Raw genomic sequence first — 15,220 nt, forward strand, 5'->3', positions numbered from 1 at the left:
CACATTTCATTGATTGAATATTCAAAATTGATCAATGCTTGGACTGCCGAAGTAGCCTATACCTAGTCCGCCATGGTGTTTCCAGCCAGCGTCATGTCCAGAAACTCGATGAGTTCCTCTGCATCGCGAAGGAGATAAAGCTCACACAGGGGGACAATGGGCACAAAGTACTATTCTACCCTTTAAATTTATTTTTAAAATAATTTCTAGCTCATATATTTTTTGTTCTGGACCCACGTATTTTAGGTTCCGGCCTACAATGGACTTACACGTCACTCTGAATTTTGAATTCATAATTATATGTGATATATCATCTTTTCGCACATCTACGAAAGAGAATTTTCACGATATCTAAACAGTGAAATCATTTCTTTTTGTGTTAAACCATATTACATTGTAAAGAAAATAAACCACGTCGATTGTCGAGGTAGTAACATGTTTCTATGTGTGCTTGTCGTATACTTATAGGTATACACAACATTATTGTTTCCTATGTTTTCTGTGTCTCAAAAAGAGATTTAACAGCTCATACAATATCTTTGTCAAGACATGCAAATATGAAAATCTCTGCCCTAGTGTTCTTCTAGTTTTGTCATAGTATTGGTACCTCATTGGCGCTATGCTTTCATAAATAGATATATAGACATATAAATAAATCGATCGAGGACTTTATACGTCATTGTGGATTGATAATTATATATGATACTCTCTTTTCGCATTACCTAAATGTGAAAAAGATTTTTTTTCATGATACCTAACACATAAAAAACATTTCTCTTTTGCTAAACCATGTTAGGTGTAAAGAAATAAACCATATCACATGTTTTTATGTGCGCTTGTCATAAAAAATGAGAAAGATGGACAAATCTTCAATACATGTTAAGCGTAAAGAAATAAAACATATCTGCAGGCAACGAATATTTGCCATGTTCGCTTGGCTGATAAGCCATGGCTGAAAGTACTGTTAGTTAATTTGTTGTAAGAGAAAAATATTGTTCGTTGGCTGAAAAAGTACGGCTTATAAGTCAAGCGAACAGGGCGATTGCTACTACAATATGTTTTATGTGCGGTTGTCCTAGATGATGAGAAATATAAATGAATATATACGTCTTATAAGGATGCCGGTGGGTGTTGTTTTTTGGGTTAGCTAACTAATTAGAGATAAATACTATTCTAGTTTATTTTTTCCCTAACTCAACTTACATCTTAAGTAAAATATCATTCAGTTCATTTGAGTAAGTTTTTGGTTCAGCCCCAATGTCTCAAAGTAATTAGAACTTGCATTCCTTATCTCTCACCGAACTATTAGCTATGCGTATTATGAGTATTGTTTTTCTGTCTAATGAAAGATGTCGTTTCCTACTATATAGATGCGTAAACGCAATGTAAGTATTGTTTTTCTGTCTAACGGAAAGGTGTCTTTTTTCCTACTATATATATGTGTGTGTGTAAACGCAAGATATTTCTATTTCGATGAGGAATTGGTATTTTCTATTTTGTACCTTTTATACATGAAAAATGATATACGAAGAATATGATGCTTTATTGAAAGAAAGAAGTGGCAAAAACCAATGCCGCTGCGTTGCCAACTCCACTGTATCCGGCTATCCGCCCATTATTATCCACTGCGTTGCCAACTCCACTGTATCCGGCTATCCGCCCATTATTATCCACAGATGACAGATCACAGGAAGCAGTCTTGAGCTACACTCTTTGTCCATCCTTGACCCATGGGTGGGCCGTGGTCATGGCCATAAGATGTTGAGACCTCAGAGCTCAACCTCCTGCTCTCACCCTCTCCTACCGGCAAGCACAGGCTTTTCTTTCTCTTTCTCGCTCTCCTTTTCCCCTCACGGTGTGTGTGCGCAGCACATATAATCCGTTCTCTCTCCCCCGGTTTCTCTTGTCTTCTTGCTGCGATGGACCAAGAAACCTCACGGGAACCCCACCCCTCGAGGACCCGTCCACAACCGCATTAGTAGTGGGTTCCATTCCATTCGCGATCGCATTGCCCGCCTTTCTTTTGGCCGTCTTGGTTCATTCTTGATTCTTGGACGAGGCGGGATTTGGAGAGCCGAGAGCGGTGCGGCGGCGGCGGCGGCGGCGGCGGCGGATGTTTTCTCGGTAAAGCTCTGTTCTTGATGAGTTGGGTTCTGATCTTGGGAACCGCTAGATTAATTTGTTCTGGTTTGCGTGACTAATTCCTTTCGTCTGGTTTCATTTGTTGATGTTCAGGTCGGAGTAGATTGTTTCCGTCGAGATGGTGGGCGGCGGAGGCCATTCGTCGATGGACCACCCTGACGCCGAAGACCTCGAGCGCGGCGAGCTGCGCCGTGACGCGCCTGAGTTTGCGGACGGCGACGACGGGGACGAGGTAGAAACCCAGTACTTCTCGGACGCGGAGGACCGGTCGTGGGCGTCGCACTCGCGCCAGGACTCCACCGCCTACGAGGACTGCATCTCGCCGTGCGCCTCCGCCCACGCGAGCTCCGTCGACGTCGACGCCGATGGCGAGGCCGCCAGAGAACACTGCAGGAAGTCGTCATGCGTGTCAGAGGGCTCGCTGGACGACGTTGACCTGGAGGCCGGACTGAGCGAGATCATCAAGGCCAGTCCTGAGAAGGCCGAACAGAACTGCCGCATTTGCCACCTTGGCCTGGAGAGCACGGCGGCTGAGTCCGGCGGCGGCATCACGCTCGGCTGCTCCTGCAAGGGGGACTTATCCTACGCCCACAAGCAGTGCGCCGACACCTGGTTCAAGATCAGAGGCAACAAGTAAGTCCCACTCCATGGAACTCTTGGCGATTCAGACATTCAGTCCAATTCAATTAGTTCATCTTTCTTCTTCTGAAATTGCCCTCCTACTTTTTAAGTAGAAGATACACAATGCAGACGTAAGACACTAAATGCACGCTAACCAACGCCCGCCTGCCCTGCCGGCCTAGACCCTACGAACGCAACACAGATTTTCAGGGTTTACTGACTGCAGATATAGGTTTTATCTGAAAGGTAATGCATTTGGTGGTGCATGAACACATGGTTAAGGAATCTTAGCAGGTGACATCGTTCGCTTTAGGTGGCCAAAGGTAAAGGCAGCGAATGGGGAGGAAAAGGCAAAGAAAATGATTAATTAGGCTTGTAGGATTCCCGAATGTTGTTGAAGAGGATAAAGTTAGGATTTGTTCTTTCAGTCTGCTTTCTCGCAGGTTCTGTGCATAATCTGTTTGCTCTTGGAGTGTTCTGTTTTTCCTTTAAGAATTTGTAGAGCTTATGGAGTGTTGTGTTGACCAAGTCTGTTCTTGATAGATTGACGTGGTCTGATTTGAGTACTTGTACTTGTGACATGGGTTTTTGTTCGGTGGCATAGGGGTAGTGTAGTTGTGTCACTTTCCACTACATAAGGTATATGCTTTCATGAAATTGTTGTGGGCAGCAGTCAGCAATCATAAAGTGTTGCACTTAAATCTCATTGATAAGTGTTTCCCTTAAAGGAAGTAGGTGCAGATATTTCTAGAGAAGAGCGGTTTTCATAATGTATTTAGCGCACATTGGAATTCTCTATTGTTCAGTAGATTGATGGTGCTTTATTGAACTTTGTACTGCAGAAGAATACTTTGTTGTCTCTACTGCCTGTTCGTTTGGTCGTATTTGGCTTATAAGCCATGGCTTATCAGCCAACGACCAATATTTTTCTCTCACACCAAACCAGCCAACAGTACTTTCAACCATGGCTTATAAGCCAAACCAGCCCAAACGAACAGGGCGCTAGGTATTGGAAACAAGAACTGCCACCTTAAATCAATATTGGGGCTTAGGAGTCACGAATTGATCACAACAAGGGTTTTCCCTAGAAATTCAGTTTGTCTGCTAAATTTCTCTCTACATTAGATATCTGAAGACAGGTAGGATGTTCTTTTTTTTGTTATTAGTTCAAACTTGTAACATATACTGGTAGTTTTAGTTTGAATCAGCAATCGCAGTTAAGGACAGGAACAGTGTCAACAAAAAGAAGTAAATGGACCTTATGGTAGCTAGCACTTTTTCATTGTCTACATTTGTTTTTATCACACGATGTCAAATACGTAGACTTCACTGGAATGATTACTATACTAATCCAATATACAGGCAAAGAAATGCAACAGTTGGTCTATAATCAACTTCTATATTGAATCTATATTGAGTCCACTTTGTCAAAAAAATTGTGCTCTGATTTGACCACATGCAAATTAGTCAAACATCCAAATAATACATGCACAGATGGCTATGCCTGTTTTGTAGAACATAAAACACTTTCGTCGGTGCATCCATTTGGAGCATAGATCTGTTTCAAAGCAATGCGGCTTAAGCCTTCCTTTCAGAGGAGTACAGATCTTATACTTGTTGCCACATCTGATTGTCTTTTCTTTTTAATCCCTTGCATGATATGAAGCCAAGGTTTGCTACTTTGTTCTCTTTTACTTGCTTAGGGACATCGATTTGTTAGCCTTCTGTTGTGAAAAGGAAAAATAAAATTGAAGTACTGCTATAGTTCTTATATTTTTCTTCGAGAACAAGCTATCTGCACTAATGATTTGTATGCAATTCAATAGTGTATATGAACTAAATTTTTCTCTTGTTCTTTGCTATAGGATCTGTGAGATATGTAGCTCAACTGCATCCAATGTAGTAGTTTTGGGGGATCCAGAGTTCAGTGATCAGTGGAGTGAAACAAACAACGTAGCGCCTGTGCAAGCGCCACAGGCTGAAACCCGGAGGTTCTGGCAAGGGCATCGGTTCCTCAACTTTCTTCTTGCTTGCATGGTGTTCGCCTTTGTCATTTCTTGGCTCTTCCACTTCAATGTCCCTGGCTAAGTTCATCCCGCACATGGCCCTGAATAAAAAGCTCTAAAGCCATTACCCCAAACATGTCGGTAAGATCTAGCAAATCTGAAACAACAGGCTGGGTTGAAGCAAAAGTTTGAAGATGGTACAAGAAAGAGTACATGGTGGCGATGATGATGATAGTGCATTTATTTATGATGAATGCCTTTGTGTTGGTAAAGAGATAAAGATCAGAGACGATGATCCCGCAAGAAAGGGAGCATGATTGAGGGTTTCTCTGCCAATCTACTAGATCTGTTGCTTCGTGGTTGGTGTTAGTTATCATCGTGTGTGGAGATGAGGGTTGTTAATCTACTAGTCATTTTCTAGCTTTCAAACGGTTTTGGTGTTCTGCGTGTTGATTTGGTGTGATCATGTGAGGATTCCTCTCTGATCGCGCTTTGTTCCAATGCTTCTAATCCTTGTGAATGGTGAGCTGGTTACTGTCATTCGGCTTACCCAGAAACCGGCTTGTTTTTTCAGCCGGAACAGTGTTTTTTTCTCACACCAATTCAGCCAGAACAGTGTTTTCAGTCAAGTTTCAGCAAGCCGAACGGGTCAGTCGCTTCTGTGTGCAGTATTGCGTTTTCCGTTGATGCTTGCCGGATGTGCTCCTCCTGAGCTTTTCTGTGCACAGCGGATTAGGATGTCTCCTCTCTCATGTTGTCTTCTTGGTTTGGTTTCTTTCATGGTGGGAAGTGCAGGCAGAGGGTGAGCAGTGACATGATCCTTCCCTTCCTTGAGTGAGCAGTGAGCTCGATCTGCCTCAGAATTCTGGGAGCCTGCAGTTATCAGCGTCGCAGAGAGGCAGAGGAACACAATAAATTGCACGGTCCTAAAAGACCTGGGCTCTGTTCGGCTGAGACATAAGCGGGCTGAAGCTATTTTGTTGTGAGAGAAAAATACGGTAGATTCTAGCTGATAAGCCGGCTGATAAGTTCAAGCGAGACGTTGATCTATCTGATTCACGGGATATGTTCCCGCTTGCGGGCCCGATTATAAATGCACGATCGGGTAAACGCGGCTTGCAAGTGCAATTACGTGCATGTTTCAAAAAAGAAGTGCAATTACGTGCGCATGGACGTCTTTGAATTTCAAGCGTAGTACCATTGAGAGGGGCTACCGTGTGCACTGTAGCGCAATGTGTTTTTCTTCAGAGCTGCAGGGATTCGGATCCTATCTAGTAGTACAGCGGTACGTGCGTACAGCTCGCGAGGATCATGCCTTCCAAGTTCCTACTCCGTGTGGTTACTGGAAAAGTTCACAAATCACAACAACATCGTAACACTTGCGGGTGCGCTTGAAGTACCTGCGAACTCTACTACTCCTTCACTTAACTGCGCTTCATCAGAGGATTAGCTTTCTATAGTTTCCGTGGTTTTCTGTTTGATGATTTTCCCAACGAAAAGGTGGTCCTGTCGCTTTTGGAAGGATGATGAAGACATCCACATGAGCGCACCCATATGGCCATATCGAGTTTGAGGGTGCTATTTTTCTGTCTTGGCACAGAGAACATATGCTGAGGCGCTTTTCTGGTCCCATTTAAAGAAAAAACACACAAAAAAAAGTGCTTGCATAATACATATGAATGGAATAGATGATGCAAGTTGTTCATGTAAAAATTTACCATGATATGATTTTTCTTTGAATTATAGTCATAATATAATTGGGTCAGTTGCACCTCGATCCATAACCCGCACAATTGTGTCCTGATTTTCTTTTCTTTTTTCATCCTCAAATTTTGAACGATGAAACTTTGCATCATTTATCTGTACTCTTTAGTAGAGCCTGGTGGAACATCTGGTGGCGCTTTCTTGTAGCCCTTTTCTAATAGTTGGATGCTCACCCATGACCTGTATACATGTGTGTTCCGCTGCTTATTTTGAGCTCTCTCCGACCCCAAACACATACACACATAATGGAAGGGTTTGAGGACAATTCAAGTCAAGAGGAGTGCATCTTTTTGCTCTTGGATTAGAGTTTGATCGAGTGAAGGTTGGAGACTTGGTACTCGTGGAGTTTGTTAGCTCCTAAACGTCTCGGTGGAGGACTACGTGACCTAGGTGTAGTTTTTGTTGGGAGGCTCCTAATTGTGTGCTTGGTTTGAGACTGCCGGTTCAAAGTGGAGAATTGGTACTCTTAATGGATCTTGAGCCTTGGTGACAAAGCTAGCGCTTCAGGTTAAACTTAAGTTTGGGACGAGCCTGGGGAGGAGACTAGGCATAAGGAGGAGTTGAGCAGCAACGACGTCTGGCCATGGGGACGAAGAGAAAGATATGATATAGGTTAACAGGTGGGGTCACCATGTCACCATATGTGTCTTTTTCAGAAGTATTTTTCAGCAGATAAACAATGTTTTTCTCTCACAAAAAATCAGCATCAGCCAAATTTCAGCTAAACGAACAGGGCCATAAACGGTTTCGTCACTTTTCAACTAAAAAAGAAATAGAATAATCCCATCACCAAAATTAGGATAGGAGCATTCAATCCTATTTCAAAAAGTACCTAAGAGCAACTCAATCCAATGCAAATCCCGAACCTAAGCCCAATCCGGAGTCCTAGCCTCACTGGAGAAGTCCATGCAGTCCTTGCGTTGTGACTCAAATGAAATGCTCAACAGTTATAAACAAAATATGAAAGGCTCAACCGAGCTTTAGTCTCTTTTTTTTTTTTGGTCTGTGGACTCATGGTCCTATGCTGGTCCCATGCAACGACTTGAATGCAGCACTACTTCACTCACGGTAATATCTGCCAACGAGGTTAATCGTCGCCTGAACAGTTGGGTTGCAGAACAGCCGTACCGGACACAGATTCAATGCTGCCCAGGACGCGTCACAGCCAAAATCATCTGAATCTTGATGCTCCCATTAGTTCATTCGAGGAAACAGGTAGTCGCGCTGCCGCACTCGATGGCGCTCGAGGCACGTCTTTCGCAGCTCCCACAGACCACGCACAACGGCACAAGCGACTCCCACAAACTCACCACATGCGCCGCTCGACGCCTGCTCGCGGTCCCAGCTCCGCCGTATACGCGACGCAACAGAACGCACGCGCAGGGCTTCCCGCGCTGTCGCTTCGCCTAACGTGCCGTCTCGTGGACTGCTCAGACCTTATTCAGCGCCGCATGAAACAAAGTATGAGTGCGTTGGCACGAAGGAACACCAACCTGCACACTTCAGGCTCCAGCCATCGACTAAGCATCATCACTCATCGGAGGACAGAGGTGCAAGGCCGCGGCGAATGCACACATATGTACAACAAGATCATTTTTTCCCCCTGTGCCATCCTGAGAAATGTCATTGCAATGAAGTATGATGCAAAACTGTACCGAGAAACGCCACGAGATTCTTCTGATTCTTGCGCAACGCAACGCAACGGCAGGTTCATGAAGATGCATGTGAATGCTGCGGCTGGATTGCTGGAATCTCGGACGGCTTCGGGACAACACACCGGGCACTTTTTCTCGGCCCCCGCGAGGATTCTCCTCCGAGCGCCAAGGACAAAGCTCCCGGCGAAAAGCAGATGCCGCCGGCCCCTTACGTGCCGTTGGCAGTGGCCTCGGAGAGCGCGTGATTGATGTCTTCGTCGTGCCTCCCGTTCATCTGTGCCCGCTGTCGCTGAAAGCCAGGAACAGGCATGTTAGGTTAAGTACAGCATTGTGGGCCACGGTAGGACGTAGCACAACACATACCGGCAGCAATGCCTAGATGGAAGAGATTCACGAGAGGTTTGGAACTAATTAGACTAATAGATAGATCCTTGAAAAAGGGTTATTAGTGATCAAACAAAGTTCAACAATTAGCAGTCTAATGCAGTTGTGACAGAGATGGCTATGAAGATCCAGATAGGATGAGTAGGGTTGCCTGGTAAAGAGTTGTTAGTATACATTACCCGATCAGTAGGATCCACGTGGTTCCCGTTCAGTAACTTGTGGAACTCATCCTTCAGTTTACTGTCTTTCTCCTCCTGCCTGCCCATTTTTTCTTTGGAGCTTAATGGAAGCAAAGGTAGCCCGCTCGTCCGATCCGGCATTTCTGCAGAAATGTCAGCAAGCCCTGTTAAAAAAGTATACCTACCAAGGTGCGCATAAATCATAAGTCCTAATATGACATAAACCAGAACCTGGCAGCTTGTTGTCAACAAAGAATACTACTAAGTTTACGGTATACCTGCATTATGAAAAAACAGTTTAACAGCATAGCAGTACTCAAAGAACAGAGAAGTGAGACAGAAGTTAGCATACCACGCAACAACAACATCAACGGAGTAGTGCTTGCGAGAAGCAATTATAAGGAGACTCTGAATTATAGCCATGAACCAAGCAAGGAACTTAATAAACCTGAATACAATATACACAGTTCAGCTTCATTTCAGGAATAACCACAGGAGACAGTAAGAACTTGATAGGGTTCAAACAAAAAGATAGGTGTAAAACATAATTACCTTTTCAAACCATATTTATGGTAAGTTCGAACGAAAACCAGGGTGAAAATCATGTGAGATGAAAATATCAAATCACCACAACCAAAAAGTACTCCACGAGGAACTGCAAAGGGCAATTCAAATTGCTGGTTGATCAGATAGAATTCGATACAGAATCTGCCGACCAACAAAAGAGACTTACAGTTAATCAGGAGTACTTCAAGTACACTATTGGGTGGTGGAAGAGTTGCCAGTTTTGAGCCCTACAGAGACAATGTTATATAACTTCATATATGACAGTGTGGTATGTGTTCACAAGCTGCAATCCAGAACAGAGCATAATATCAAACGAAAAGGTTACCTCACGACAATGATAATTTGGACCTGGGAGCTGGGTCGAATAGAATGTAATAATCCTTAAAAATTGTGAAGCCTGGATAAAAAGAATATGAAATACAGTAAGTACTTCAGGGCAAACATATGAAACATATAGATGAAAACTAGGAACACTATACTTATACTTACAACTAAAAAAGCAAGCACCCTGCGCCAGATTAGCACAGTATAGAAACGTTTGCTGTGATAAATAAAAGGATGGAAAGTCCACTGCACATAAAGATAATCACGTTGTAAGATCAAGCTTGATAAGGTATAGATGGTTCAAGTCACAGAGAATGCCGAAAAGAAAGGAAGAATTATAGATGTCGTGATCAAAAGAATGTCAAACAGAATGATACTATGAACAACAGTTAGTTAATGTTTTCAGCAAACATTTTTATGATATATTCTTGAGTTTTACTGGTATTATTAAAGATGTTAAACTCAAGAAATGGCAACCAAATAAAAAAGAAATTTCAATGTGATAAGTTGACTTTGATCCATTACCCAAAAGACCGAATTACCAGATATACACTGGAGGACCACACTAATGGAATACAATCAGGTTTCATTTAAAGCAATCATGACAACAATCAACTGTGTAATCCTTATGTAAAACAAGATTAATCTCAGTGCTAACTTTTAGCCCATACAACATGCCACCAGTGTTTGGCTTTTCAGTTCATATTTAGTTTGAACCATTATCTTAACAGGTGAGAAAGAACAAACACAAGAGAACAGCAAGAGTAAAAGACTAACAGGAGCAATCAAGTAGAAAAACAGCAAGAGTTACCTACCAACACAAAGGAGATGAAGATGGAAGAAAATATACTCTCACTAAGATAACCTTTGTCTTGCCCGAGCTCCTAATAAAAAGATTCAATAGTGCCAAACTGGTTAGTGAGTTTCTACTAACTACACTCTAACCGATAGAAAAAGAAATGAAGCAATTCACTTACTGGAAGGGCCATAAATCCCAAGTCCTGGAGCAGTGGTCCAGGTCGATGCAAATAATGCACTCCTCGAGCAGCCAATCCATGAATATACTATTTATAGGCAAAATCATTGTACATGAATCTCCACAGTAATCCATTAATCAACTGAGAAACATAGCTGAATAAGTAATCCTAGATAGCTAAATACACACAAACAAAAAGTGAAGAATAGAAAACTTTCATCATCATATCAGGAAAAGACAAACTGCAGAGTTTTAGGTTAAAATAATTAACAATAAAAATGCATTATTTGCTCACGAAGTAAAGTAATAATCACCCTGTGTTTATAACCATGCTAGTCATTTGGGCTTTGATTGTCGGTTGTGAAACAGCAGAAGTCAAGAACAACATCGCTTGGTGAGATTTGGCAAACGTTATTTTCAGTAATGTGTAAAACAGCAGCTATCAAATCCTTGGATCATCGATAACCAATGTTAAGCTGGAAACAAAAATTGGGGTGCTAAGAGATACGCAATGCTTAATCAGGGTCATAGAAGGTAGTGATAGATTATCATATACTTAATTACTTATGCAGTTTGTTGATACAGAAGTACAACATCACTAGACTGAAGGCGAGTTTGACTAATGCATTCCAATAATAGATTAAGGCCAAGGATATATTCGCAATACATAGAGCAAGACTATTTTTTTTTCATTCGAAACTTGATGGCTTCTGAGGCAAAAGGAAAATCTAAATTAGTGCTGGTGTGCTACAATAAAACAAACACATGTCGGCAAAAAGAGCACAAAAGTTAATATTGGCAAATAATTACAAAACGGACAGATTTAACATGTCCACAAAAGGAAGACAAGTGCAGATACACCAATGCAGGGAAAGTATAGGTGTGATTCCATTGTGACAATTTGGCTCCACAACACAATATAGTGCCCGACAAAGACTTGAATAAAGTGCTTAACCACTCAATTTTTAGCCATACCATTTTCTGGTATATTAACATGCATATATATATGCTACTAATACCTTGGAAGCCCATAAGATTTTTAGCAATCAAATAGACCAACTAGAAAGGCAAAATGTTTCAAGATATCTTTCCTTCAGGGGAAAATGTGTATACTGATACGGAGCAATATTGACATCAAATTTCCTCTCTTGTAGTCCCTATATGAAAACAACCTTACAGAATGCAGCCCAATCTAAGAATAGAAATCACACGAACAATCCTTAACAATATAGCACATTGGTTCAAGCAGACACGATCATGCCAACAAAAAAAATGAACACTCCCGATATGGAAAAAAATACCCTCAAATTAAGAAGCAAAAAATAGCAACAATTATATATACTATAATGCATGAGAAGTTACTAGATGGGGGAACCTGTTATGTTAAGTAGTATATTAATAAGGCCTAATAATTCAGAACTCCAGACAGTACAAACGAATAATAACAACAGAGCACGCACGAAATTAATAATTCCACCAGGGACCAGAATCTAGGGCAAAATAAACTTGCGCAGCAGCTCACCTGAAAAACCAGACCGGTGAGTAGGAGCCCCCACTTGTCGCGCAGGAGCTGCAGCTCCACCGATACCTCTGTGGTCACCTTCCTCCATACCTACATACACAGCCCAAAAAAAGACCCCCATAAATCCCCACAGCTCGCTCGATCAACGAAAACCATGCACCAACAAGCGGTACTAGCAAAGCCGCCTCCGGAATCGAATCGAGGGCGAAGACGACCTTGGAAGTCTCCCGCGCTATGTACATCGTCAAGTCCGCGGCAGCAGCACGAGCAACAACCACCACCCCTCCTCCCACGCCGGCACCCGCAGGGCGCAACAGCTTCTACTGGGCGGAGACGCGATCACGTCCATGCTCCGACCCGCACATCACGCCTCAGCCTCGCGCCGCCGCACCGGCCGGCGCCGGATCGGTACCCTGCCTGCCCGAAGCGGGGAACGGCTCGAATCGACGAGGCGGTGCGGAAGAAGGCACGCCAATTTTGGCCCCGCTCCTCGGCGCGGCGGGGCAAGGGGAAGGAAGCTGCCAAGGCAGTTGGCTCCTCAGGAAGGAGGCGTCTCGAGGGCGTCACGAGCGGCGGCGAGTGCCTCCTTGGGAGCAAGCGGGCCGGCGGCTGCGGCTGGCGGTTTGTAGACAAGTTGAAGGTGGGGAGGGGGGGGTGCTGGAGAGATCGAGAGAAACGAGGAGGGGAGGGCGGGTTGGGGAAGCGGTGAGTGAGGCGAGGGGGTTTATGCAAAAACGCGAGGATTGTGATGAAGATCGTGGGAAGTCCAAACTGCTCCCTTTTGGCATATGTGTGTGTGCTTGAGTTTTTCTAGCTAGGCAGCCATGTGGCCGAGGCCCCAAAGCTCCTCCTCCGTTACAAATGAGTTACGAGGAATATTCTTGTGTCCTAGGAACTCTGGTCAGTTGCGAGGCAGCTAGCCATGTGCTCAAGTTTCATGCTTTGGTCTCTGGAAGGAAATTTTGTTAAAAAAAAAAGGAGAGAGGAAGTTTGACGCTTGAATGCTTGATCTTCGGTTTCTGCAATGTAATTTTGTTTGCGATCCATCAATGTCATGCGCCAGGATGTTGGCATGAAGGATGGAGTGGTTTTCTTTTTTTGTCCTTCTAAATTAGTGTAGTGGCATTTGGTAGTCAGTAGCAGTCTTCCAAGTTGTATGCCATGTAGCTAAGCCAACATATCAAGCAAATTGCTCTGAGAACGCGCACAGCGGGATCAGATCATCAGAGCGCTGGGTGTTGGTAGGCAAGCGAAAGCAAAGCATCCAAAGTTCCAGATCAACAATATATTCTAAGACCTGCATCTGTTTGTGTCCACTCAGCCATACAAAGCTATTTCGTCACATCTTTTAAACCCAGCGTTGTTGCTCGGATAAAAAACCAACAAGTGCAAAGAGCTGAACGCACTCGAGGAGGAGTGGAGCAGGCGGTTGGCTGGGCCCCGCCGCCTGGGTAGGGAGAGAGGGCTAGAGGCCCAGATCGAACGCCGCCCATGAGTGCCAAGTGACGCGATCACGCTACAAGACGTGGCCGGCACCACCTGTCCACCACCTGCTCCAAGGAAAGGAAACCGATGCGTCCTGCGTCTCGCCGTCTCGGCGTCTGCCCTTCCTCTGCCGACCGCGATCCATGCAATGCAACCGCATTTTTCCTTTCCTTTTGGTGGCAGATCCAATAATAAAAAGAATGAAATACAGCCGCCTACCTGCCTGGCACATGCAGTGGAACTGGATCGTGTGGCGACACTGCACAGCGATGCGGCACATGGACATCTCCGCCAGAAACGGAAAATTTTTTCCATGGGCCTACGGTGTTCCGATCCGAGGGTCGGCTACAGCACCGTGCCTGCGAAAAATTTGCCAGATCGGAAGGTCTTGGAGCTGCAGCAGAGATCTATATAGGGCAGCACGTCTGCTAGTGCTGGGTGGCCATGTTGATGTGTTTGCTGGAGTGGAGTGCGCGCTTGGTGTGCACACCACGCTGCGAGACGCTCACGATTCAGAATCATCGGCAAGTTGATGTCGTTGAGTACGTACTACTAGCTGTCAATTCAATCGCATGGAGTTTGTGATTTGATCTTGCACGAGAATAACCGATGTGTCCGCCTGGCGCCTAGTACCATCTCCCAAAATAAAAACAAAAGAGAGGTGTCAGCGTGTGCTGCGATGATACTACTTGTTGGCCTTCGGAGTTCCTGGAGGTAGTTGGGTCAACTATAACTGTCAAGAGGTCCTCCGCGTGATATTGGAATTCCCTTTCGTTTTTTTTCCTTTTTTAAGATTCAATGTTGGAATTCTTCCTGCGAAGTACAGAAGGTCAACTTTGATTCGAGAACCAGAAGTGTACATATTGGTCCGCGTAAATGGCTCTTATTGCGCGAGGTCCGTTCCAAATTAACCAACTTTTTGCAGCGTGTAAGTGAAAGACTCCCAATAGTTTCCCTTCCCTTTGAAGTCAATGAAATGTTTGGCTTTGACTAGTAATATGCTTCAGAAAATGCACATGCTTCTTCAGGCTTCAGCAAGAATGGTACGGTACCCCCTCGACGAAACACCGAGCCGCGGATGAACCATCCTCTGTCTCTCTGTTTCAGAACTTCCTCCTGTTTTTTTTTTCTTCTCTCGTTACACTGCTTCAGGTTGCCTTATCCAACAATCAGTGTCAACGGATGATGCAGCCTGCTTGCATCAGCAATCCTTATCCAACATTCCAAATCACATCCCTAAAAAAAGCATTCCAAATCACGAATCAGAGAGAATAATGATGATAGGTAGTGACTCGAGGAGATCACCACCCACAGGTCCACTGCGATGTTCCATCAACTGACATGCTCTTCTCACCTGAGCATATTGCTCTTCTCCTGCCTCGTACTCCTATCACGCCAATGAAAAAGTGGAGCAGGTAGCCTTCGACGTGATGATCCCACTGACTCCACAAGTCCATATGTATTCCTGCGGTTATTTTAGGCGGCTGCCGAGTATTATGACGGTAAAAGGGTTTCTGTGTGCTTACCGTGCCCACTGTCCAGGAAGGAGATCAAAAGCCGCATTTCATCCATTCAGGTGGATCAAGCTTTGTTAT

General features: G+C 44.1%; 2 protein-coding genes across 2 annotated transcripts; one reads left to right on the top strand and one right to left on the bottom strand.

The window, feature by feature from the left end:
• Positions 1 to 1,702: 1,702 nt before the first annotated feature.
• On the top strand, positions 1,703 to 5,390 carry LOC136517828 (uncharacterized). The gene is made up of 3 exons (XM_066511474.1): positions 1,703 to 2,124; positions 2,236 to 2,775; positions 4,629 to 5,390. The coding sequence occupies exons 2-3, from the start codon at positions 2,261 to 2,263 to the stop codon at positions 4,849 to 4,851; spliced, it is 738 nt and encodes a 245-aa protein (XP_066367571.1). The 5' UTR covers positions 1,703 to 2,124; positions 2,236 to 2,260; the 3' UTR covers positions 4,852 to 5,390.
• Positions 5,391 to 8,109: 2,719 nt separating this feature from the next.
• LOC136516680 (phosphatidylinositol:ceramide inositolphosphotransferase-like) lies at positions 8,110 to 12,822 on the bottom strand. The gene is made up of 12 exons (XM_066510149.1): positions 12,356 to 12,822; positions 12,141 to 12,230; positions 10,620 to 10,706; positions 10,458 to 10,526; positions 9,808 to 9,888; positions 9,644 to 9,715; positions 9,485 to 9,545; positions 9,304 to 9,406; positions 9,104 to 9,199; positions 8,983 to 9,029; positions 8,752 to 8,894; positions 8,110 to 8,477 (listed from the first exon to the last, which is right to left on the bottom strand). The coding sequence occupies exons 1-12, from the start codon at positions 12,380 to 12,382 to the stop codon at positions 8,397 to 8,399; spliced, it is 957 nt and encodes a 318-aa protein (XP_066366246.1). The 5' UTR covers positions 12,383 to 12,822; the 3' UTR covers positions 8,110 to 8,396.
• Between the last annotated feature and the right edge of the window lie 2,398 nt (positions 12,823 to 15,220).

Source organism: Miscanthus floridulus, chromosome 17 (genome assembly GCF_019320115.1).
Source record: "Miscanthus floridulus cultivar M001 chromosome 17, ASM1932011v1, whole genome shotgun sequence".
NCBI classification, from domain to species: Eukaryota; Viridiplantae; Streptophyta; class Magnoliopsida; order Poales; family Poaceae; genus Miscanthus; species Miscanthus floridulus.

Bases quoted from the DNA above. Each gene is read 5' to 3' on its own strand.
- LOC136517828 (XM_066511474.1), top strand. From the start codon at position 2,261: ATGGTGGGCGGCGGAGGCCATTCGTCGATGGACCACCCTGACGCCGAA. The intron at 2,776-4,628 runs GTAAGTCCCACT...TCTTTGCTATAG, and splicing joins TTCAAGATCAGAGGCAACAA to GATCTGTGAGATATGTAGCT.
- LOC136516680 (XM_066510149.1), bottom strand. From the start codon at position 12,382: ATGTACATAGCGCGGGAGACTTCCAAG. The intron at 9,889-10,457 runs GTAGGTAACTCT...CTTTATGTGCAG, and splicing joins TCTTCATCTCCTTTGTGTTG to TGGACTTTCCATCCTTTTAT. The intron at 9,030-9,103 runs GTATGCTAACTT...TTCATAATGCAG, and splicing joins GTTGATGTTGTTGTTGCGTG to GTATACCGTAAACTTAGTAG.